The 24,702-nt window shown below is 41.3% G+C and overlaps 1 protein-coding gene and 1 long non-coding RNA gene across 2 annotated transcripts in view; one reads left to right on the plus strand and one right to left on the minus strand.

Moving 5' to 3' along the window:
* Window positions 1-379: 379 nt before the first annotated feature.
* On the minus strand, window positions 380-5,697 carry LOC122422088. Its single transcript, XR_006263724.1, has 3 exons — window positions 5,442-5,697; window positions 2,792-2,859; window positions 380-1,088 (listed from the first exon to the last, which is right to left on the minus strand). It is a non-coding gene; the product is annotated as an uncharacterized LOC122422088 (long non-coding RNA).
* Window positions 5,698-5,805: 108 nt separating this feature from the next.
* The window catches only part of PKD2 (polycystin 2, transient receptor potential cation channel), a 58,464-nt gene continuing 39,567 nt past the window's right edge, over window positions 5,806-24,702 (plus strand). Inside the window, exons 1-2 of the mRNA XM_043438319.1 lie at window positions 5,806-6,527; window positions 15,009-15,122. Of these exons, the coding sequence (XP_043294254.1) occupies window positions 5,927-6,527; window positions 15,009-15,122 (715 nt within the window). The 5' untranslated portion in view covers window positions 5,806-5,926. The remainder of the gene's footprint in view (window positions 6,528-15,008; window positions 15,123-24,702) is intronic.

Consider the following 24,702-nt stretch of genomic DNA (forward strand, 5'->3'; position numbering starts at 1 on the left):
ACAAATAAGCCAGGGTCTCTGCTCCCCAGGGGTTACATTCCTACTCAGAAAAACTACTGTGTTAATAGATAGTTTCAATATAAGGTGGTAAGTGTTCTGATAAAGGTTTGCAAGGTAGAGTGACAAGTAAATTCAAACAGCAAGGCCAGGATTGTGGCTAAAGAAGTTTCCAAAAGGAGATGATGCCTGACTCTAGATTCTTAAGTCTTTATCAGGTTAGAAGAGGGCTTGTGAGTGATGTAAAGATGTTTGTTTTGGGGGGAGTGGGGTGGGAGGGAGGTCCAAGAGGGAGGGGACTTATGTATACCTATGGCTGATTCATGATGATGTATGGCAGAAACCATCACAATTTTGTAATTATCCTCCAGTTAAAAAAAAAGTAAAAAAATTTTAAATGCTTGTTTTGTCTTTTTATTGAGGTATTGTTAATTTACAATATTACATTAGTGTCAGGTATAAATGGCATCCTTGACTGAGAAGACCTGATTCCCTTGAAGGCAGGAATCATATCTTTGCCTCCCCAGCATTCCAAATGGTGCCTGATGACTAGTCTGTGTTTGATGAATTTATTAACATTCCCTCATTATGTCTTCAACAAAAACTCTGCAGTAATCTGTAAGGTTGATATTTAATCTCATTATTCAAAGTCAGAAACAGAGGGAGAGATTAGATCATCAAAATCACAGTGCCAACCAACAATGGTGCCATGGTAATCCCCCACAGAGGCAGGGACATATCCAAACCAAACTCCAGACATGAAGAATACCACAAATCCCAGCCTTGCATTAACAGAGCAGTAAAGTGAGAAATTGAATAAAGTAAACATTTTAGTATGCTTGGCAGTTCTTATAAAAGCCCCAAACACCAAATTTTCTTCTAATGATTTCAGATGTCAAGTGATAAAAACTTATTTTAAAATGTTCTTGAATAAATAAGGACTGAGAAAAAAATTGAGAGGGAAATATGTTTGTTTGGGTGAGTTGCTAAGCAATCCCACACATGCCAGAGACTCCTTTTGGATTTCCTTCTGAAGGTGGAATCTGTGGGACCGACGGTACTTTGGCTTGCGTCGGCTTCATTGGTTCACACTGGAAAATTAAAGCAAAACAGGAAACAAACAAGCAATTCTCATAGTACTGAAGTCAGAGGTGTGGAGAAAACTAAGTATTAAATTAAGCTAGACTATTTTGAAAGTTGCCTTTCAGATGGCTTCTGAGTGTCCTCAGTGGCACTAACATTAATAGGTGAGGTTTTATAAGTGTGTCCCCAGAAGAATCAACCACACAGATGAAATAAAACCAAATTGCATTCAGGCTATTTTATCTATTCCACACAGTATTTTAGGTCCTATAGATGCCTGAAATTTGTAATATGGCAATAGAACGTAGCAACCAGATGAAGATAAATATGAGTTGTGTATCTCATTTAATTTAATAAGGGATAACTTCTTAGAAAAACAGAGTTTTACAATGGGTACTAAAGGAAGAAATTCTGTGAGAAAAGAAATTTACAACCTCAAGGCCTGAAGGAAGAAATTCTGTGAGAAAAGAAATTTACAACCTCAAGGCCTGCTTGAGCAAAAGTTAGGGAGCTCTGAAGGGGCAAAACATGTCAAAGTAAAAGCAGAAAAAGAATATTAGTAAGCCAGAAAGAACCAATAAATATTTGAGCAGGAAACATATTCAACAGCTGGGGAAGGGTTTAGAAAGACTAAGATAGAAATTAGTACTGAAATTCCTGGAATGTAAGATTTAAAGATGCTATGGATCAAGTACTATCCAAGTTACACTACACAAATATTGCTGTACATTTTAAATAATCACATTTTTTTCAATGATTTGTGTTTCAAGTTTCAAGTAAACACACATCTAAGTTTGAATTATGTATATGTGGACACATTTTCCATCAATCTGATCAATCCATCAATCTTTAGAGGACAGGGGTATCATCTTAGAATATTTCAGATTATGTTTTAAATAGCTGACACTGTAAAAGGGGATGTATGTATGTTATTATTATTAATTACAGAATAAAGTCTGTACTCCTTATCATGTGTCTAAGGCTTCTCATGATTCAGCTTGCCTACCTGCCCCTCCCACACCAGCCTGAGTAGTCTCTCCTCTCATTCCTCCCAAGTCGAAAATCTTCACTACTAACCTGATACTAAATTATATTCTCTTGTCTATTGTTGTTTAGATTCAGTGTGTGTATCTCTCTAATGAGATTATAGCTCCCTGAAGGATCTGCCCAAATAGTATTTTGTTTCATATTTTCTAACTAAAATAATAATGTTACTTATTATGTATAGTTAGCACAGAATTTGAACCCACAAATATTCTCCTCCTTATGTCTCTGTACTCTAGGCCTGCTAGCAGAAAATATTAATAGGAAGAGCAAACAAAAAATGAATAGGCAGAAACTTACTGTCTTCTAAACCTTGAACTCTGGAAAACCAAAATATCCTTGGGGGACAAATATCACAAAACTGAAAGCAGCATTTTGAGCTGGGAATATGATAGCTTCATGTGGGCATAAGCTATTCCAAGGGACCTTGGAGCCCAGAGGAGAAATGGTGGTCTGCAAAAGTTAAAAAGAAATCTACATGAAGAATTAGGAACCCTGTCAGAGTCAGCAGTCTAGCTGTGTGGCTTAAATGATTGTATCTGACTAGATTCATTCATTCCCCCAACCAATCTGCAGGGAATACAAGCTCTTTAAGGGTGGGGCTTCTCACTGGTGTCATTGCTTCACTCTCTCCTGGTGTTGTGCCTGGCACCTAGCAGGTACTCACTTAGTACTTGTTATGGAATCCTCTGTCCTGGTCATGGAGTGGTCATCCTCAAGAAGTTCACTCTCTGCCTAGGACAAAGATTTCCAAATATGCAATTACCACAGATGAAAATATTTCTCATGAATAAGCTATAAGAGTGCATAATGTTTACACTTGAGCATTTACCCTGTGCCAGGCGGTGTTCCACATGCCCTTACATGTATAAATTCACCTAATCTTCACAACAACCCTATGAGGTGAATATTATTATTATTTTCATATTCACAGACACAATAAGGTTAAGCCACATGCCCAAGGTCACAGCTAGGACGCAGCAGAGCAGGAACTGAAGCAGGGTTCATAATTAGCACACTGTAGTCTCAAAGAGTTAGTCAGATTTAAGGACCACTGATGTTTCTTCTAGACCTGGATTGCAGATGATGGTACCACTGGTGATAACAAAGCAGTAGAAATACCGGGGAAATGTTTCATGAAACTCTAACCACTTGGAACATATCAGGACTTCTCAAATGTAGGGTGCTCCAGAATTCTTCAAGAAGATACAGAATTTTAGGCCTGAAATTCTGGAGCTTCTGAATCAATAAGGTTGCAGTGGGGATGTAGAATCTGTATTTTTAACAAAGCATCACACCAATGTCGATAATCATATTTAAAAAAATACTATACTAGACCTATTCAGACATGATTTAGCAGTTCAACAAGACCTATTCTACAGTAGAACACTTTGGTTGAGATTCTGCACTCTTTTTTCAGGCCTGGCTCTCCTCTGGCCAGGTGTCTGTTGGGATTTCTTTGACTACTTGATCTGATAATGCTCTGCTGGGGGCACTGACATCTTTAGAAGCTCCTCAGATGACAGGCATCAGAGCCCTTACCTAAGACAATTATTTCTGGTTTATTTATCTATCTTCTCTTGATGTGGCTCAGATGGTAAAGAATCTGCCTGCAATGCAGGAGACCCGGGTTCAATGCCTAGGTCAGGAAAGATTCCCTGAAGAGGGTAATGGCTACCCACTCCAGTATTCTTGCCTGAATAATTCCATGGACAGAGGATCCTGGTGGGCTACAGTCCATGGGGTCACAAAGGTCAGACATAATTAAGTGACTAACACACTTTTCTTGAGGGCAGGGACTGTGTCATACTCTGCTCTACATGCTAGCTCCTAATTCAGCAAGAAATGTCTTCTAAAGGAATTGATGGGTGGCATGAGCCAGGTCAGTGACTGACATCCACCAGCCCTGTCCTTGAGAACATCATAGTTAAGTGAAGGATACAGATACCTGCAGATAAACTGCAGGATTAAGGGATAAAATGGCTGTGATTACCTAAATCCAAGTAGCATTTGATGAGGGCACAGGGAACCAGCAAAAGGTGCTGCATAGGTGGCTGTATGGGGTGGGAAACCATGCTAGAAGAGCAGACAGGGAGCTTTAATGGGCTGAATTGTGTCCCCCTCAGAAATTCCTATGTTGAAGTCAAACACCCTCCTCTCCCCCACCAGAGCACCTCAAAATGTGACTGTATTGGAAACCGGATCTTTTTAAAAGGTAATTAAGTAAAAAATGAGATCATTAGAATGGGCCCTCATCCAGGAATCTGACTGGTGTCCTCATAAGAAGAGGAAATTAGGACAAAGATGCACACAGAAGTAAGGGCATGTGAAGACTCAGGGAGAAGACAGCCACCTACAAGCCAAGGAGAGAGGCCTCAGAAGAAACCAGCCTTGTCAGCACCCTGATCTGAGACTTCTAACATCCAGAATTGTGAGAAAATAAATGTCTGCTCCCTGAGACACCCAGTCTGTGGTACTTTGTTATGACAGCCCTAGCAAAACATATAGGAGCAGATTGTGAAAATTTCCTAAGTCAAACTACAGAAATTAAACGCTATCCTTTAAGCTGTCAGAAGCCTCGACAGAGGTCTAAGCATCAAGGTGACATGAATAGGTTTGGTTCCAGAACATGCTTTGGAAACAGTGGATATCAGCAAGTGGAGAAGCAAGGTGGAGTTGGCAGATCCATTGCTCCAATGAAGAATAAAACAAGTTCTAAGGGCCCTGGACAAAAATCATTGACAATGCGAATGGGTATCAGAGGTCCTATCAGAGAGATATTTGTGGGGCATAAGTAAGACAGTTTGGGGGAAATGAAGTGTAGGAGAAGAGTAGGTAGATGAGGATAACATGAAGTGTAGTTTGGGGAGTTGAGGGATGCCTCAGATCGCAACCGGTGATACAGAAGGTGAAGCAGGCTTAAAGAAGAGGTGAAAAGATAATAAATGTCGTTTGGGATGAACGAAGTTTGAGACAACTGCAGAGCGTCGAGCTGGACGTGTAGGATTCCACCAGTCACGGGTGGTGGGGTGGTGGGAAGGGGTGGAGGACCTCACGCGGAGTACCAGCCATTCAGGAGCCCCAAGACCATATCCTTGGGGTCCCCACAATGTGTGGAGAGAGAAGCCAACCAAAGAGCCCATCCAAAAAGCAGCAGAATCGGGGCGAGGAGGGCCGCCCTCCAAAGGCCAAGGAAGTCAGCGCTAGGAGTTTGTCGGTATTGGTAGTTTTCAAACGAAGGAAAGATTTTGCCCCTGCTGCGGACATCAGTTCAGGCTGGATCGCGTTTTTTCTCACTATCCCCTAAAGTGGTTTACCTCTCTCCCGCACTTTGGTCAATCGAGGTAGAAGTGGCTGGCGGCTAACGGGGACCCAAGCATTATCTCAAGTCACGCAGGCAGTGACAGCTCCTGAAGCCCTTTGCCTGCGGGCAGGCAAGCGGGCGGGTCAGCGACTCCCGCCCCGCCCGCGCCCTTCCACCCGAATGGAATGTGGGCGCCCGCGCCCGGGCTCCGGCTGCACTTGGAACTCCGGCCCGGACGCCGCTCCCCGAGCGCGCCGGCCGCGGGGGCGGCTTCCTCGCGCCTCCCCCTGCAGCGCGCCGCGGCCGCTGGGCGAGGCGAGGCGAGGCGAGGCGAGGGGGAGGCGGGCCGAGGGGGCGGGAGAGGGACGCGGGACTGCGGGGAGGTCGGGGGCGGGGAGCAGGAGGCGGCGGGCCGGGGGAAGAAAGGAACATGGCTCCTGCGGCAGGCGGCGCCGAGGACGGCGCGCGGGGAGGGCGCCCCGGGCACCAGTGACCGTGATGGTGAACTCCAGCCGCGTGCAGCCGCAGCAGCCCGGGGACGCCAAGCGGTCGCCGGCCCCTCGAGCGCCGGGCCCCGGGCGGCTGATGGCGGGCGGCGCGACGGCCGGCGCCGGCCTCGCTGCCCCGGGCGGCCTCCGCGAGCAGAGGGGCCTGGAGATCGAGATGGAGCGCATCCGGCAGGCGGCCGCGCGGGACCCCCCGGCCGGAGCTTCGGCCTCCCCCTCTCCTCCTCTCTCGTCGTGCTCGCGGCAGGCGTGGAGCCGCGACAACCCGGGCTTCGAGGCCGAGGAGGAAGAGGAGGAAGAGGAGGTGGAGGGAGAAGAAGGGGGAATGGTGGTGGAGATGGACGTCGAGTGGCGCCCCGGCAGCAGGAGGTCGGCCTCCTCCTCGGCCGTGAGCTCCGCGGGCGCCCGAGGCCGGGGGCTGGGGGGCTACCACGGTGCGGGCCATCCGAGCGGGAGGCGGCGTCAGCGAGAGGACCAGGGCCCGCCGAGTCCCAGCCCCGCCGGCGGCGGGGACCCGCTGCATCGCCACCTCCCCCTGGACGGGCAGCATCCCCGAGTGGCCTGGGCCGAGAGACTCGTTCGCGGGCTGCGAGGTAAGAGCGCGACCCTCAGCGGCTGACGCACAAACCAGAACTGCGGGCGCTGTGGGAGCCTTCCCCGCGGAGGGCAGCTCTCCCGGGCTCCAGCTCGCATCCCCTGGGCGTCCCCGCCTCCCTTGGAAGCGTCTTCCCCACCTCTGCTAATTCTGGTCTATTTCCGGTACCTAGCGCCGAATTCCACGGCGCCCTTGTTGGTGCAAATGTATTGGATACCTCCTTCTAAAAGAAAATTTGTCAGCTTATGTTTGCCTTTGGAAATAAGTTGAAAGTCGTATTAGAGTGAAGAGGGTACATCTGAAGATTTTTATCTTGTCGGGGAAAGATATTCTAAGGCTGCTAATGGTGGTTGCAACTGCATATTTGCTAATTTCACGAAATAAAAACGAAAATTCTGTGCTAGCACCCATGGTCCTCCACTGGCCTGGATGCCCTGTTGCCCCTTATCCCGTTCTGGAAAGGGTAAGCAACGCAGTGTCCCGGTTATGGGAGGGGTGTCATTGTGTAGTCACTGATGTTGTTTTGGTGATGTCTGTGGTTGTTTAGGGGAGAGGGAGCTGTTGAGAACACTACGAATAGAATAAAATGGTTAGGAAAACAGTTATTTGGCCATTTCTAATTCTAGGCATTTTTTTCCCTAAACAGTTGCAAAGTAAATGTTAACATTGTTTGAAAAACTTGAAAGTATGTTTTTTAAATAACTAAATTAATGTTCTTTGACATTCCAATGAAACAGTGAAGTCATCAGATACCAGCTGTGTGGAAATATGTCAGAGTTCGGTGCACCCAGCTCTCCAAAAGGCAGAAAAGGAATTTTCAAAAATTGCCAGTGCCTTTTAAGAGGACACACATTTTCCAGGAGCAGATGGGATCCTGTTTTTGCAAAGTTTTGTCAGAGGCATCCTTGGAAAAGAATTGCATTTGATCTTACCATCCAAATGATTTTAATCTCTGCTTTTAAGAGTTTTTTCCATTCTCAGTCTTTTGAAATTCCCCCTTCCCTTCCGTTCCTGTCAGTTTTGAAAATGTTGCACAAAAAACTATCCAGGTATTTTCATAGCAACATGATTAACACCAAGTCAGGCTTATACCCGAATCCCAGTTCTACCACACGTTGACTGAATGACCTTTAGCAAGCTGCTTAATTGCTCTGATCTCCAATTTTTGAATTTTGTTTTAAAAAAGAGAAAATCATAATACTTAGCTCTTAACATGGGAGAATTAAATGAGATGAGACATAAAATATGTAGCAATGTTGTTGTGATTGCTTCACAAGAAGAGATTAAATCGTGGATTCTAAAAGTGTACCTTTTGGTGCTCTTACATAGTGATTGTACTAGTTTAATTGATTCAGAGCATGGTGGGGACCAAAAGATCCTTTTTAGTCACCTGTGTGAGAAGATAAGTAAAAAAAAAAAAACTCATTAGTACTTTTTTAAGGTTCCAAATTGTATTCAAAGTTTATTTTGTTGAATATTTTTGAACTATATATTGAATATTTTTGAACTATATTCAAAGTTTATATCACTTTGTATTAACTGTGCTTTTTAAAATCTTCACTGAAATGAGAGGTTTCTTATAAGTTAATAAGTAATGGAAAGTCATGATTCTTTTAACTCAGCTTAAGTATTTAATAACACATTTCATATTGTCTGAAAAAGCTCAATAATTGAATATAATTAAGTGAAATATGTGAGTGCATTTATAAGTTTATTTCTTTTAGAGAAAAGTTTCAGAAAATTTACAGTGAATAAAGTAATAGTAAAATTTCTGGTCCAACCTTATCAGTGGTTGATAAGATCTCCTAACCTTATCAGTTAGGAGAGTAGAATCATGAGAATCTTTTTTTATAGAAAATTTTAGAAATAAATTTTAATTCTTTGTGAAGGAATATGATTGATATCCTTGTCACTTATTAAATAACCTTTGTTAGATAATCAGTAGTACCTACTGTGAAAATAGACTGCTAGTTGCCACAGGAAAAAAAAAAAAAAAAGAACTAAAATAACACATCACCATTTACCTATGGACAGAAACCCAGAAATGTGAAATGAGTAACCGTGAATGAGTTGTGATATTTTTTTCCCTCATGGGATATTGTTATTGTTGTTTAGTTGCTAAGTCATGTCTGACTCTTGTGACCCTGTTGACTAGCCCGCCAGGCTCCTCTGTCCGTGGGTTTTCCCAGGCAAGAATATTGGAGTGGGTTGTCATTTCCTTCTCCAGGGAATCTTCCCGACCCAGGGATCAAACCTGAGTCTCCTGCATTGGCAGGCAGATTCTTTACCACTGAGCTATCAGGGATCAAACCCCCGTCTTGGGATACAATGACAGAAATCTTTAGTGCATTATATAAGTAGTGCCCAGAGTCAGAAGAGAGAGAGTGACTTGGAATTTCTAAAGATAGGAGCCAAACTCAAGTTTGGCGTTTTCAGGCGCTCCCCTGGAGGTCTCACATCAGACTTCCTAGCCTTAGTCTGTCATTTATAAAATGGAAGAGTTGAACCTAATCTTCAAGGTCCCTTCTAGCTTCAGCATGTTGTTTAATGACACGAATCTGAGTTGGAAAACAAATTATCATTTCTCCTTGGACACTGAATAGATCTGTTCTCTTAGCAGGAGTAAGAAGGCAAAGAAGAAGTTTGAGGCCTAATTATGGAAAGCATTGTGTCTAACCAAGGAATTAAGAAATTACCTCTAAATATTAGGAAGCAGTTGAAAGTTTTTGAGCAAGAGCAGAACATGCTGAAATTCCGGAATATGAGTCAGGCCTCGTGTGTGCAGGAGAGCTTACAGAGGGAGGGAGGGAGGCAGGAGACCAGGTAGGGGGCAGCCAGTGAAGGGGAGATTGATGACCTGGACCAGAGGCAAAAAAAAGAAGGCTGAAAGATTGAAAGACTTCTCCAAGCTTAAAAACATCTCCAACCCAGTGATCTTGTTTACTTTTTTCTTAGCAAACACTTTTTAATGCAAAGATAAAATTTGAGACTCTATATGAGTTATCAGATTTTCTGAATTTCCAAAGTTGAATGTGTTTTATGGATGTATCAGTTTATTAAAGTCATTTTCTGTTTACTGTTTCAGACAAATGTCATCACTGTCCATGTCCAGAACTTTTTCATCATCCCAAACAAGTCTGCCCATTAAATACTAACTCCCAGCTCCCCTCCTGTTCCCTGCCCTGCAGCCTCTCTGTCTTGATGAATTTTCCTGTTCTAGGTACCTCATATTAGTGGAATCATACAGTACTTTCACATCTGGCTTATTTCACTTAGCATAATGTTTTTAACGTTTACGTATGCTGTAGCATGTATCTGAACTTCATTTGTTTTGATAACTGAATAGTATCCCCTTGTATGTATACACTACATTTTGTTTATCCATTCATCAGTTGATGAACATTTGGGTTGTTTCTACCTTTTGGCTATTATGACTTTCCCTTTATTTTTAATCCAACCCTCACTCCATAATTTCTTCCTTTTTACCTTTTTATTTGCACTATAATTGTGAACAAATGAGACTTTGTATTTTCATTGTGAAGGGATTTTGTTTGAGGGAGGGCTGTTACTCTGTGGGGTATGATAAGACTCTGCTAGTAACAGAATTTGTGCAGGCAACAAACATTTATGGAGCATCTCCTTTGTGGTAGGTACTAGGGATACAGAGATGAATAATATAAGATCCCAACTCCCAAGGAGTTTAGAGTTTAGTAGGGGGATCACAGGTGTAAGTAAATAATTGCAGTGCCAGGTCCCAGATATGGCAGGTACCCAAAGAAGAGAGGACCAGTTCTATCTGGGGAGGTTAGAAGTAAAACTTGAATTACATTTTGAAGAATTCAGTGGGGGGAGTTGGGAAGGGAAGAATAGCAGAAGTAAAACCAAGATGACCAGTACCTCACTGGTATTAATACTTTTTCCTATAGACAGAGACAGTGAGGGCTTCAAGCAGGGGGCTGATACAGTCACATGCCAACCTGAAGATGATTCTAGCAAGGATGTAGAGAATGGGGTGTGAAGGGGAACAGGTTAAGAAAAGGTGACAAAGGCTGCAGCCAAGGATTGTGAGCTGGGATGGAAGAAAGCTAGATTAAAGAGAGGCAGAAACCCTCAGAATTGTGGACCAGCCCCATGTGAGGGTTATGAAAAGAGCCTATTCTAGAATGAAACCCATGTTTCTGACTTGGTACCGTTAACCCACCTATTTAGCCACAGGGAAAACAGTTTTCTAGACAAAAGGAAAAAAGAGAGACATCTCGGTTTGGGGCATGTGAGTGTGAGTTGTCTGTGGAATATGCGTGTAATCTGTGACACATTCCTGTCTTCACCTCAGGAGGAGGCTGCCTAAGAATTGGAGACTCAAAAGTCAGTATCATTTAAAGTAGCAACTGACTGTTCTATAGAAAATGGACCAATAATAAAAAGTCACTTCCCTTTCTGAAGATCTCCGAGCAATTCAAATGACTATTAGGAAGGATTGTATTCATCTTTCTAGCAAGGTCCACATGTGTCCAAGCACAAAAATGGAATTCTTTTATGACATGAATCCAATGAGAATTCGGTCAGGCTATTCACAGTGACTTCAAAGTCTATATGGATTTGGGTCTTCACACCAACTTAGCATCAGAAGTAGGATGTCTCACAAATTTGAACCTATTTCTGAAACCATAAATGGGCCTCTTCCAACCACTCTAAATGCTGTACATATATAAAATTTCTTATTCCCAGAGCAACCACAGAGAGGTACTCTTATCCCATTTCCAAATGAGGAAGTGAAGGCTCATGGTTTGAGGTAAGGTCTCATAGCTCCTAAGGGCTGATTCTTCATTTAAACACAGCTCAGACTCCAGATGGAGAAGGCACGGGCAACCCACTCCAGTACTCTTGCCTAGAAAATCCCAGGGACGGAGGAGCCTGGTGGGCTGCCGTCTATGGGGTTGCACAATCGAACACGGCTGATGCGACTTAGCAGCAGCAGCAGACTCCAGACCCCCCACCACACCTTGTCATGATCAAGGTGTCCTGAGGGGTTATTGCATTTCAGATGAGACAGGGTTAATGTGAGGCAAAAGATCCACACTGAATCTTTTTACCATAGTACTGAGAGATGTTATATTAACAAGATGAGATGATATGATTACTGCAATTAGTTTCAAGATAATTGAGGAGGACTTCCTTGGCAGTCCGTCCAGTGGTTAAGGCCCAGCCAGTGCTTACAATGAAAGGGGCGTGGGTTCAATCCCTAGTCGGGGAACTAAGGACCCACATGCCCTGTGGCATGAGCAAAACAAATACAAAGAAACAAAAAAAATTGAGGAGTCGGTGAGGGTTTTGAATAATCAAGGTTAGTGTGGAGTTGATGGTAATTGTTAAAGCTGGGTGAGGAATACCTGAGAGTTCATTATATTGTTCTCTCTGTGGTACTTTTTATAAATTGCAAAGTAAAAAGGGCTTAGAAGCATTTGGGCTTCCCTGATAGCTCAGTTGATAAAGAATACGCCTGCAATGCAGGAGACTCCGGTTCGATTCCTGGGTCAGGAAGATCCTCTGGAGAAGGAACAGGCTACCCTCTCCAGTGTTCTTGGGCTTCCCTTATGGCTCAGCTCGTAAAGAATCCACCTGAAATGCAGGAGACCTGGGTTTGACCCCTGGTTTAGGAAGATCCCCTGGAAAAGGGAAAGGCTACCCACTCCAGTATTCTGACCTGGAGAATTCCATGGACTGTATAGTCCATGGGGTTGCAAAGAGTCGGATATGACTGAGCGACTTTCACTTAGAAGCTAAGTGAATAAAAGAGTTGCAAAATGGCATTTTTTTCAAAATCTTTTTGTTGGCTGTGCCACACAGCCTTTGGGATCTTAGTCCTCCAACCAGGGATCAAACCCATGACCCTTGCATTGGAAGCCCCTAGTTGTTTTTTTTTTTAAGATTTTTTGGTAGACCTTTTTTTTTTTTTTTTACGTCTTTTATTGAATTTGTTACAATATTGCTTCTGTTTTATGTTTTTTGACTGCAAGGCAGGTAGGATCCTAGCTCCCTGACCAGGGATCAAACCTACATCCCCTGCATTAGAAGGCAAAGTCCTAACCACTGGACCACCAGGGAAGCCCCATCAAAGTCAGTTATGTTGGAGACATTTTTGGTGTTTTGGATTATCCATCTCAGAATTCCCCCATATGCATATTAATAGGGAACACTATTTAGGTAATGTGCTCTGACTTTGGGCTCTGGCATTGACTAAGCAAGCACCTTCTCACACAGGAAGGAAATTGCATATTGCCCCATGTCCTCTTAGATCATATTCTGCTAACAGATGGAGACACGTTATCTATAGAACGTGAGTGCCTTCAGGCACTCCCTCCACAGCTGGGACAATGGTGGGAAAAGACAAGAGTTACTTTTGAAGAATGCTGCCATTTTGGACGTGAACTCTACCCATAACCATTCCTATTATATCATTCCTGCTAAACATGGGAAGTAGTTGGCTGTAGGACAGCTATTTTTTCCATTTGTAGTTGTAGCCATTTCTCACCCATCAAGATGTGAGGGGGTCCCTGTATCCGAAGACTGACCCTACATATACCCCCAGTGGGGAAACTCTGAAATTTTTATAGCAATACATGTTTGAGGAGTTAGCTATAGTAATTTAGAAAAAGCAAATGCATAGAAATACACTTTTATAGAATATAAATAAAAGGGCTTGTTTCGTTTTTTTTGAAATGTTTCCTTCAAGGGCTAGAATTAAATTACCATCGACCATTGCAAATTTAGCTTAAAGAAAATTTGATAGGAGTTTGGTTTTTCTATTTATAGGTCAAGCAAAACCATTTGTAAATATTAAGAACTATGACTTTTCCTTAGTGCATAATTGTTTATAAACCATGGGAAAGAGTGAGCTCACTGACCAAGTGAAGCAAGGCAGCCGTCTCTCCTGATGGTCAAGGGACTAGCAATTTCCGCTTATGTGTATATTTTAGGCCTGGCCTCCAAAAGAAATACACCCAAAGAAATGGTGTGGTCGTGTCCAGGGCTACTGAGCCTAATATTTGGCTGCCTCTGTGTTATTCTGAGTTGTAATTTTCCATGTCATCCAAATTTGTAATAATTCTTTAATATGATAGAGCTTCAGCGAACAAACATTCTACTTGCTGCATTTCTTCTGAGTGAGTAATTCCCTGACAACTACCAGATCTTGGCAGAAGCAAACCTTGTCATAAGTTATGCTCCACTTTCGGCGTGGTGAAACCTGGGACGCGTAACACAGTGTCTTTGAAGGCAGATGCTGATTTTTCCAAAAGAAGTTTGGGAGAGAAAAAGAGAAGGAAATGAAATACCCCAATTTAGGAGTAGAACTAATGTATGATTATAAGACTTAAAAAGTACATAAACACTAGCGATGAAGTCATTTCTTCCAAGTGCAAGACCATATACCATTTCCCCCCGTTCTCTGTGGCTTGATTGTGGCGTCAGTTAGCTGTGTGAGTTTCCATGAGGAAGGGGTTAAAATCTGTATACTCAAGTGTGAGGCAATTTGCCATTAACAGCCGAGTTAATCTAACAAAAAGGATGGAGAGGTTTGTCTTTTTTGGAAAATGCTAAGGCTCTTCCAAGTAACCAGTAATGTGACTTGACCACACTCTTCACTAGCGGGGGTTTGGACGGCCACCATGTCTGTCTGCTGGCCGCGTCCAAAACTGCGGGATCGCACTCCAGCCAGCTCACCAAGGCTTATGTCATCTTTGCTCAGCCGGCCCAACACTTTTTCCATCTGCTAAAAGTGGAGCACGGTTGCTGATTTTACTCTTTCTCCAAAGAGAGAGAGAAGGCGGATGAGTTGTTGCTTTTAATTCAAAAATCATATGCTACTTGAAATTTTAAAAATCTGTTCAACTAAGCATGTTTAGTGTAATCAGTCAGCATTGAATTTCTTAAAAGGCAAAAATGGGTACAGAGCAGAGATTTTACACCAGTGTGTTAGAATATTGATAGATGTTTCCACAATGAAGTGATGCTCCAACCAGGACTTCTTTTTATCAGAGGTGACCTAAAATGTATCATTTACAATGTAGTTACTTAAGAGGATAATTAATTTAGTAGTACGATAATTCCTCCTGCATATAGGAAGAGCTGATATGTATGCATAATTATTTAACCTCCTCTCATAGGCTGCCCAAATTTCCTCTTCTCTTTGTAATTTTTTACTAAGATATTTTCTAATGAGATTGGGAGCTTAGACGGTGATCAGACTGTTGCCTTGTGTTTTGCACATCTTGTGGGGGTGAGACAGTGGAGACTTATGTGTTCCCAAATTAAAGGTACTTCTACTAAAACCATTTCTCAGTTGTTTTTAGAGCATGCTTAAAAAAAAAAAAATCAGGAGAACCTCCCTTAAAGTACACTATTTTTTATGTGTTTTTTTCTTTCGCCATTCATGAGATTTTTGAAAAATACAATGACATCTTTTATTATTATTTTAAAGGTCTCTGGGGAACAAGACTCATGGAGGAAAGCAGCACTGACCGAGAGAAATACCTTAAGAGTGTTTTACGGGAACTGGCCACATACCTCCTTTTTCTCATAGTCTTGTGCATCTGTAAGTAGAACATTTCCTTCCAATAGAGGAGCAGTTTTGAAAATATTTGACCTGTCAAAATCATGACTGAAAGGAACTATGGATGCACCTAACCAGTTACTTCAGAAGTCCTCTTCTCTGTTATTAATTCTAGTTTAGAATTTGGTGAAGTTCTCACCTCTCCTCAGATAAACGTTGCTCAAATTTTGGCATTATCTGATTGGCCACTTCATTATCAGTTGTGACCATTTTCACTGTGACATGCACGGAGCAGACACCAAGATTCCCAGACATCAAGAAACCAAGTAAAAGGACTTTTGTATTAGATGTTTTAGCAATAGTTATAGTGTCAGTATCATCACATCAGTTAGTGTAAAGTCTATGTAGGAATTAAGTAGAGTATGTAGTTTAACTTTCAGAAAATACATATAGTGTCACCTAATATTGCTTTTATGGTTCTATGTATTTAGAAGTCCCCTTTTTCTGGATTTGGATGTGTTGTGTGAATGCCTTCATTCTCATTCTTTCTCCCAAATCTTCAGTAATTGTGGCTTTTCACTCTACTGGAAACTTAACTGCAGACTCATCTCCTTCTTTCAATACATACCCACATCTTCGGAGAACTGGGGAGGGATGCCTTAGCTAGAAACATGTCTTTGAAACCATGTGCCTCAAAATCCAGAAAGTCACGGGTAATGGATTACCTCTGAATCAAAGGATTTTGGATGATAGAGTGTTGTCCTGTCCCATATAAAACCCTTTATGAGAACAGAGAGGAAACAGGTTTATGACTAACAGGCCCTCTTGCCATATTCCTCGGGGAAAGGAGTTTGTTCTTACAGTGTCCACTAAGAAATGCTTAAAAACCGACACCACCTTTGCAAAGTGTCCCCTTCTTTGTAAATGGACAGAGTTAGGATTTAATCAATACTTTAATAATGCCATTCTTATTATATTAAAATTGACCACCTTGAATTTAACCGAGTGCTAAAAGCTTACTTAAAAAATGGATTTTTTTTACTAGATTTATAAAAAGATGTGTAAGTTGAACATAAAAGATTAAGAAAACATTTAAGTTTTGATATTTATAATTTTAAGAAATTAAATATTGATTTATTTAACATCCCCACACTGGTTTTTATTACTACTAGTAAGCTTTTAATGAGCTTCAACAGAGCATGACTTCTTCTTACACTTTCAGAGACTTTGCCTATCTGAATGGGAACTTAAGGGGGAAAAAAAAGTTAGTTAAGCTAAAAAGTGTATATGTATGAGGGGCTTCCCTGGTGGTTCAGTGGTAAAGAATCCACCTGAAATGCAGGAGACACAGGTTCGATCCCTGGGTCAAGAAGATCCCCTGGAGAAGGAAATGGCAACCCACTCCAGTATTCTCACCTGGGACATCCCATGGACAGAGGAGTCTGGTGGGCTAGAGTCCATGGGGTCACAAGAAAGTTGGACACAACTTAGCAACTAAACAACAACATATATGTATGAACAACATCCATCTTCTTGCTTTTTTCTACCTAATTATCAGAAAATTTCTGTTATTTGTTTAGGAAAAAATCTTTCATTACTTTTGAAAAAACATGTTATCTAGGCAGTGCTGAAAAGCTAGAAATGATCTATTCAGTTCTTTAAAGGTTATAAAGCAAGAGATGGGATATTTTGAACTTTTATGTTCTATGCTGTTAGAATAAATACTAAAGTCAAGTTTGCTTCCCCTGTAGAAATGGTGCTTAAATATTAAACTGTGTTGTTTTTGTCCAGTCACTCAGTCATGTCCAACTCTTTGCAACCCCATGGATTGCAGCATGCCAGGCTTGTCTGTCCTTCACCATCTGCCAGAGCTTGCTCAGACTCATGTCCATTGAGTCGGTGATGCCATCCAACCATCTTGTCCTCTATCATCCCCTTCTCCTCCTGCCTTCAATCTTTCCCAGCATCAGGGTCTTTTCTAATGTGTTGGCTCTTTGCATAAGGTGGCCAAAGTATTGGAGCTTCAGCTTCAACATCAGTCCTTCCAATGAATATTCAGGGCTGATTTCCTTTAGGATTGACTGGTTTGATCTTGCAATCCAAGGACTCTCAGGAGTCTTTTCCAATACCACAGTTCCAAAGCATCAATTCTTTGGTGCTTAGCTTTTTTTACGGTCCAACTCTCACATCCGTACATCACTACTGGAAAAACCATAGCTTTGGCTAGACAGACCTTTGTGGGCAAAGTAATGTCTCTGCTTTTTAATATGCTGTCTAGGTTTGTCATAACTTTTCTTCCAAGGAACAAGTGTCTTTTAATTTCATGGCTGCAGTCACCATCTGCCGTAATTTTGGAGCCCAAGAAAATAAAGTCTCTCACTGTTTTCATTGTTTCCCCATCTATTTGCCATGAAGTGATGGAACCAGATGCCATGATCTTAGTTTGCTGAATGTTAAGCTTTCAGCCAACTTTTTCACTCTCCACTTTCACTTTCATCAAGAGGCACTTTAGTTCTTCTTCACTTTCTAGCCATAAGGGTGGTGTTATCTACATATCTGAGGTTATTGATATTTCTCCCAGCAATCTTGATTCCAGCTGTGCTTCATCCAGCCCAGCATTTCGCATGATGTACTCTGCATATAAGTTAAATAAGGAGGGTAACAGTATATAGCTTGACGTACTCCTTTCCCAATTTCGAACTAGTCTATTGTTTCATGTCTTATCTAACTATTGCTTCTTGACCTGCATACAGGTTTCTCAGGAAGCAGGTAAGGTGGTCTGGTATTCCCATCTCTTGAAGAGTTTCCACAGTTGTTGTGATCCACACAGTCAAAGGCTTTAGCATAGTCAATAAAGCAGAAGTAGATGTTTTTCTGGAACTCTCTTGTTTTTTCTATGATCCAACAGATATTGGCAGTTTGATGTCTGGTTCCTCTGCCTTTTCAAAATCCAGCTTGAACATCTGGGAGTTCTCAGTTCATGTACTGTTGAAGCCTAGCTTGGATAATTTTGAGCATTATTTTGCTAGCATGTGAAATGAGTACAATTGTGAGGTAATCTGCACATTCTCTGGCATTGCTCTTTTTTGGGATTGAAATGAAACCAGACCTTTTCCAGTCCTGTGTCCACTGCTGAGTTTTCCAAATTTGTTGGCATGTTGAGTGCAGCACTTTAACAGTGTCATCTTTTAGGATTTGAAATAGCTCAGCTGGAATTGCTTCACCTCCACTAGCTTTGTTCATCACGATGCTTCCTAAGGCCCACTTGACTTTGCCTTCCAAGATATCTGGCTCTGGGTTAATGATCACAGCTCATGGTTATCTGGGTCATTAAGATCTTTTTTTTGTATAGTTCTTCTGTTTATTCTTGCCACCTTTTCTTAATATCATCTGCTTCTGTTAGGTTCATATTGTTTCTGTCCTTTATTGTGCCCATCTTTGCATGAAATGTTCCCTTGGTATCTCTGATTTTCTTGAAGGGATCTCTAGTCTTTCCCATTCTGTTGTTTTCCTCTGTTTCTTTGCACTGATCACTGACGAAGGCTTTATCTCTCCTTGCTGTTCTTTGGAACTCTGCATTCAAATGGGAATATCTTTCCTTTTCTCCTTTGCCTTTCACTTCTCTTCTTTTCCCAGCTATTTGTAAGGCCTCCTCAGGCAACCATTTTGCCTTTTTGTATTTCTTTTTCTTGGGGATGGTTTTGATCACCACCTCCTGTACAATGTCATGAACCTCTGTCCGTAGTTCTTCAGGCACTCTGTCTGTCAGATCTAATCCCTTGAATCTATGTGTCACTTCCACTGTATAATTGTAAGGGATTTGCATTATGTCATACCTGAATGGCCTAATGGTTTTTCCTACTTTCTTCAATTTAAGTATGAATTTTGCAATAAGTAGTTCATGTCTGAGCTACAGTCAGCTCCCAGTCTTGTTTTTGCTGACTGTATAGAGCTTCTCCATCTTTGGCTGCAAAGAATATTATCAATCTGATTTTGATATTGACAGTGTGGTGATGTCCAGGTGTAGAGTCGTCTCTTGTGTTAATGGAAGAGGATGTTTGCTATGACCAGTATGTTCTTTTGGCAAAACTCTGTTAGCCTTTGCCCTGCTTTATTTTGTACTCCAAGGCCAAACTTGCCCGTTACTTTAGGTATCTCTTGGACAAGGAGGCCTGGCATGCTGTGGTTCATGGGGTCGCAAAGAGTCGGATACGACTGAGCGACCGAACTGAACTGAACTGAACTGACTTCCTACTGTGCTTTCCAAATACTAAACTATAGTGGCCTTAAAGTTCAACAGGTAGATTAGAATCATTATTATTATTGTTTTTTTCAAGCATGACACATATTCATACACATATATTATGCAAAATACAAAAATTTGTATAAGTAAGTCTAAAATTTCAGTGTTCCCCCAATTGCCTGAACATCAGAATCACTGAGAGAATTTTTTTTATATAATTATAGTATGCCCAGATCTGCTAAGTCAAAGCCTTCCAGTTGTGGCTCAGAGAAGTGAGTTTTCAGATACACTGACAAGGTTTGGGAACTAGGCCAGATAAATAAACTAAATAGCTAGCTAGCGTTTTAGGAAACAAGCTTGTTGTATAACTAACTTGTCATTTCTTGTTTATTTTAGAATTTTTATGCTTTTTGTTCATTTTCATACTCATCACATTTTTTTCTTATATCAGCTACCTTTTATTTACATCAAAGTTTTATTTTTACATCAAAGTTTATTATTTTTAATTTTTTTATTTTTACATCAAAGTTTATTGTAGAATCTCTGGGTAAGAGGGAATTTTGGCAGTCATGGATCAAGCCTCCTCTGAATGGTAAAATTCCCTCCTCTGCCTGGCAACATCTTTCCTAAAAGGTCAGTCATCCTGCCTCTGACTGAGCAAGAGTTCCAGATTAAAAGGAATTGACTCCTTTGAAATAGTTCATTTCATTTTTCTATGACTGTGTTGGAAAGTTTGGAAAGTTCTTCCTTATGCGAAGCCAAAGTCCATCCTCATCTAACTTCCCCTCTTAGTTCTGCTCTCCAAGCCCACCTAATACCAAGGACTTTTTCCTTGTCTCTCCTGCAGCCCATCAGAAGTTTGGAGACAGACATTCGATCTCCTCCAAGTCTGCTCTAAGTTAAACCTTTCCAGTTCTGTTAACTATTGATCATGTGATTGGAGACGTGCTTTTAAACAACCCATGTGATAGAAATTCCCTCCAGTTTATCATAGTCTTTGAATGTACAGCAGGAGCCTCACCACGAAAGAGTGGAGACATGGGGCCATGGGCATTCTCGTCCAAATACTACACTGCAGTCCATGCATCCTACCATTACCTGACTCTTCAGATACATCATTCCTTAGTCTCTTCACCACAAACTATAAAGCACTGTGTCCCCCAGCTAGTATTTGAGTATTTTTCCTGGAATGTAGTGAAGGCCTTCCCTTTCAGCTCTGTTCGATTTTAGCTCATTAGGATCTGCTCATTCCAATCTGTTGAAATTATCTTGGATCTAGATTCATCCATCTCATGTATCAGTTAGCCCTCTCAGCTTTACAGCATCAACAGAGTTGATATTATCCAAGTCCTTATCCTAGTAAATTAATAAATCAAAAAGGTTTGGTCCAAGAACATCAGTCCATTAGTCAAAGCTTTTTGGGTGGAGTTCACTGAATTATATTATCTTCTAGCTCAGACTGCTCATGAAATAAGATAAGAAAGGTTTTTTTCAAATGCTTACCTGAGAAGCATTACTCAGAAGAACATTACCGTTCTTCTGATCTGTTAGCCAGTCTATCAGCTGTTGACCAATTTAAAAAGGAAGTGAGGATAAGTAGGCATGATTTATTCCAAGCAGAGCATTACTGGCTCCTAGTGATTGAGTCGTTTCCCTTTTGTTCAAAATCATGTTTTTAATTACCAGTTTTAAAATCTTACCAGCAATATCAATATCAAAAGACTACTACTAATATCCATCTCTTTACTCTGTGGGTAAATAAGATAAGTACTTATCCTTGTGCCTTGCATATTGGAGGCCCTTTATATGAGGTTGATAGGGTTCGAGAAGGCAGCCTAAATGGTAGGAAATGTGATTCTTTGGCATCACAGAGATCTAGGTTCAAGTGCCACCGCTTACACACTAGGTGAACCTGAGCAAGTTATTTAACCTTTCTGAGCCTTTGTTTTCTCATCTGTAGAGTACTTATCTTGAAAGATTCTTGTTTTAAAAGTGGCAATTAGGAGTAATACACAAAAAGATCTGGGATGCTGTCTGTCATTTATTATATTAATAATAGTATATAAGAGCAAGATTTGTCCCAAAGATTGTTGACAATGGCTGACTTCTCTCATCAGTAGGTTCTACAGAACTGTAGTTTCTAATAGATTGAACATTCATTTGGAGCAGTTAAGTGCCCATAAAGAGGTTATTTTCCACCTTAGCAGTGTTGGTTCTAGCCTCTGTGGCTTTAAAATCAGTCTGATTAACCAAGAGGATAGGAATACCATGGAAATACCAAGTATTCCCACTTCCCCTGTAATTTAGGTTTTATTCTTACATGAAACCTAAGACTCCTATGAATTGGTCATCAAAGTACTTCATTATATATATGCTGTTGTTCAGTCCCTAAATTGTGTCTGACTGTTTGTGACCCAATGGATTGCAGTCTGCCAGGCTTCCCTGTCTTTCATTATTTCCCAGAGTTTACTCAAGCTCATGTCTGCTGAGTCGATGATACAATCTAATCACCCCATCCTCTGCCTCCCCCTTCTCCTTTTGCCTTCAATCTTTCCCAGCATCAGGGTCTTTTCCAGTGAGTTGGCTCTTTGCATCAGGTGGCCAAGAATTGGAGCTTCACTTTAGCATCAGTCCTTCAAATTGTTCAAATCTCTTATGTTTAAACATAATAACAGAAATCACACAAGAAGTTGAGTCAACATCATAGAAATTAATAATTTCTATACGTCAAAGGAACAGACAGAATTAAAAGCCAGGAAACAGTTATAAAGAATACTTACAAGAAATACGACAAAGGATTAACATTTTAACATGTTTCAGTTCAGTTCAGTTCAGTCGCTCAGTCGTGTCCAACTCTTTGCGACCCCATCAATCACTGAGAAAAACACTAAGATTACACTAAATATTTTACAGAATAGAAAATAAAACCTATTTCACAGAGTAGAAAGTATAAACAATTAGTTTGGGAAAGTCTTTAATCTTAACTCTCTAGTAGCTAAAGAAGTAATGAAAATGGAGAGAGAAACAACATATCATAATCCAGTATGCTATGTCCTAGGATGGGCTTCCCAGGTGGCGCTAGTGGTAAAGAAGCTGCCTGCCAATGCAGGAAACACAAGAGCCAAGGGTTTGATCCCTGGGTTGGGAAGATCCCCTGGAGGAGGACATGGCAATCCACTCCAGTATTCTTGCCTGAACAATCCCCATGGACAGAGGAGCCTGGCAGGCTACAGTCCATAGGATCGCAAAGAATCAGACACAACTGAAGCCACAGCATGCCCTTTTAAGAAGAAACCTAGGAACCTCCATTTCTATATCTTTGAAAGAAGGAGACTTTGCCTTATATTCTACAAAGAGAAATAAATAGTATCAAATCCACACATTGTACGCCTTAAACTTACACTATAGTATTTGTTAATTATATGTCAATTTAAAAGGGAATGAATGTTTTATTTTACTTGTAAAAATCTTGTAAGCATGATAGTATACAGATAGGTTTCTTAATTCATAAGAGAACCCATGCAGATTAATTGTTGACAACCAGGTCAGCGAAGTGGAAGTCAATGGGTTAATCATCACACTGGCGGGAGCTAATTCCATTTCTGGTGACAAATAGTCAGATCCCCATGGAGGTCCCCATAGCAAACATGTGCAGTTTTAAGTTCGCAGTGCAGTTTTAAGTTCGCAGGCTTCAGTCTGTGGGAAGTAACTACTGAAGACCCCCTGTGGCTAGAAAGCTGTTTGTCATTTTTGGTAAACTAGACAAAAACTACAACAGCAAGAAATGTATATCTTCATATAAATATTACTTTAAGCACGGCCTTTACGTGCATAGTTTTCTTCGTGGTAACTTCTTTGTAAATATTACATATCCTTCTCTCTTGTTTTTTTTTTTTAAAGTTACACTACTTAATATAGGCATTCACTAAAGCACTTGCATTGACAACCTCTATCCCTCAGAGATTTCCATCATAACTTCTTACTTACAAGTTCCTTTGAATGTTAACCAAAACTGGATTAAAATATTTGGGAGTTGTACTAACTTTAATTCACTAACATTTTAGTGACTGAATTTTACTAACTTTTTCTGCAGCTTCACTCTGCCTCCTGAAAGGCCCTCACCCAGGTCACCAGGAACCTCTTAATCACCAAATTTTATGGGCTGCTCTTAGCCTTTCTCTCACATCTGGTCCTGTGGCATTTGGTACTCTAGAAACTTCCCTCTCTGGCTTCTGTGACTCCCTCTCTTTCTGTATTCCTCTTTGCTCTATTCATTTTCTTAATTTTTTTCTTCCCAGAATGTGTCTAGACAGAGGATTTTCTGTGACTGAGTCTTTGGCTTTCTCCTTTAGGGATCTTTTCCACAGCTTCAACTGGTCCTGTGTGCTGCTCTTTCCACATCCCTCTCAACCTCTCTCGTGAACTACAAACCTCATGCCGACTTTTACTGGACCCTCCCCTGCTGCATCTCATCCTTAACATTCCTCAACCTGGACTCATTATCCTGTCCTTCCAAACATGCTTCCTCACATTCTCTAACTAGATTAAAGTTAATTTGATTACTTAATATTAATCTAATTGGGTTAATAATGCCCGAACATGGGCATCATCCTAGATGCTTTCCCTCACTCTTCTCCTGAGATTGTTCCACATAATTCTTCCTCTGTGGTGCTTCTCAAATCTGTCTTCTTTCATACATTGCTGTTATCTTTTTTAACCTTAATCATCTCTTTCTTCACTCATTCATTTATTGATTCAATGGACTGTTTAATAATTTAATTAAAAACATATATAGCCCTAACTTTAGATGTGGTAGTAAGTGATAAGAAAGACAATTGGGGAAGAGGGTTTCCCTACAGGGAAGGCCTCTCAGACCTGAAGCAAGAATGGGAGCCAGTCAGTTGACGAAGGGACAGCAAGAATGAATAGTATGAGGCAGGACAGGGTTCAGAACATTCTGGAAGCTGAGTGCGGTGACTGGAGAGAGTGCCATCAGATGAGGATGGAAAGGTGGTCACAGGTCAGGCCCTGCAGGTCCACTGGGCTTTGGTAAGGGAAAACCAGGATTTTGAGTTGGGGGCTAATAAATATATTTAAATTTTAAGAAGATGGCCTTGAACACCATTGGAACACAGGCTGGACAGCACCCGATGTCTGGACTTTCAACTCCCAGGTACTGCCTCCAGACTTCCGTCTCTGACCCTGCCTCCAGACTTCCGTCTCTGACCCAGGTTAAACCAGGTCATTCTTCCATTGAACATGCTATAATCACCTCACCTTCCAGATAAAGTCTGAATCTTTATGTAATAGATTTCACTGTATGGTCTTTGCTTACTTCTTCCAGCCTTCTATTCCTTTTTTTTTTTTTTTCTCTCTCTT

Source organism: Cervus canadensis, chromosome 19, assembly GCF_019320065.1.
Source record: "Cervus canadensis isolate Bull #8, Minnesota chromosome 19, ASM1932006v1, whole genome shotgun sequence".
Lineage (NCBI taxonomy): Eukaryota > Metazoa > Chordata > Mammalia > Artiodactyla > Cervidae > Cervus > Cervus canadensis.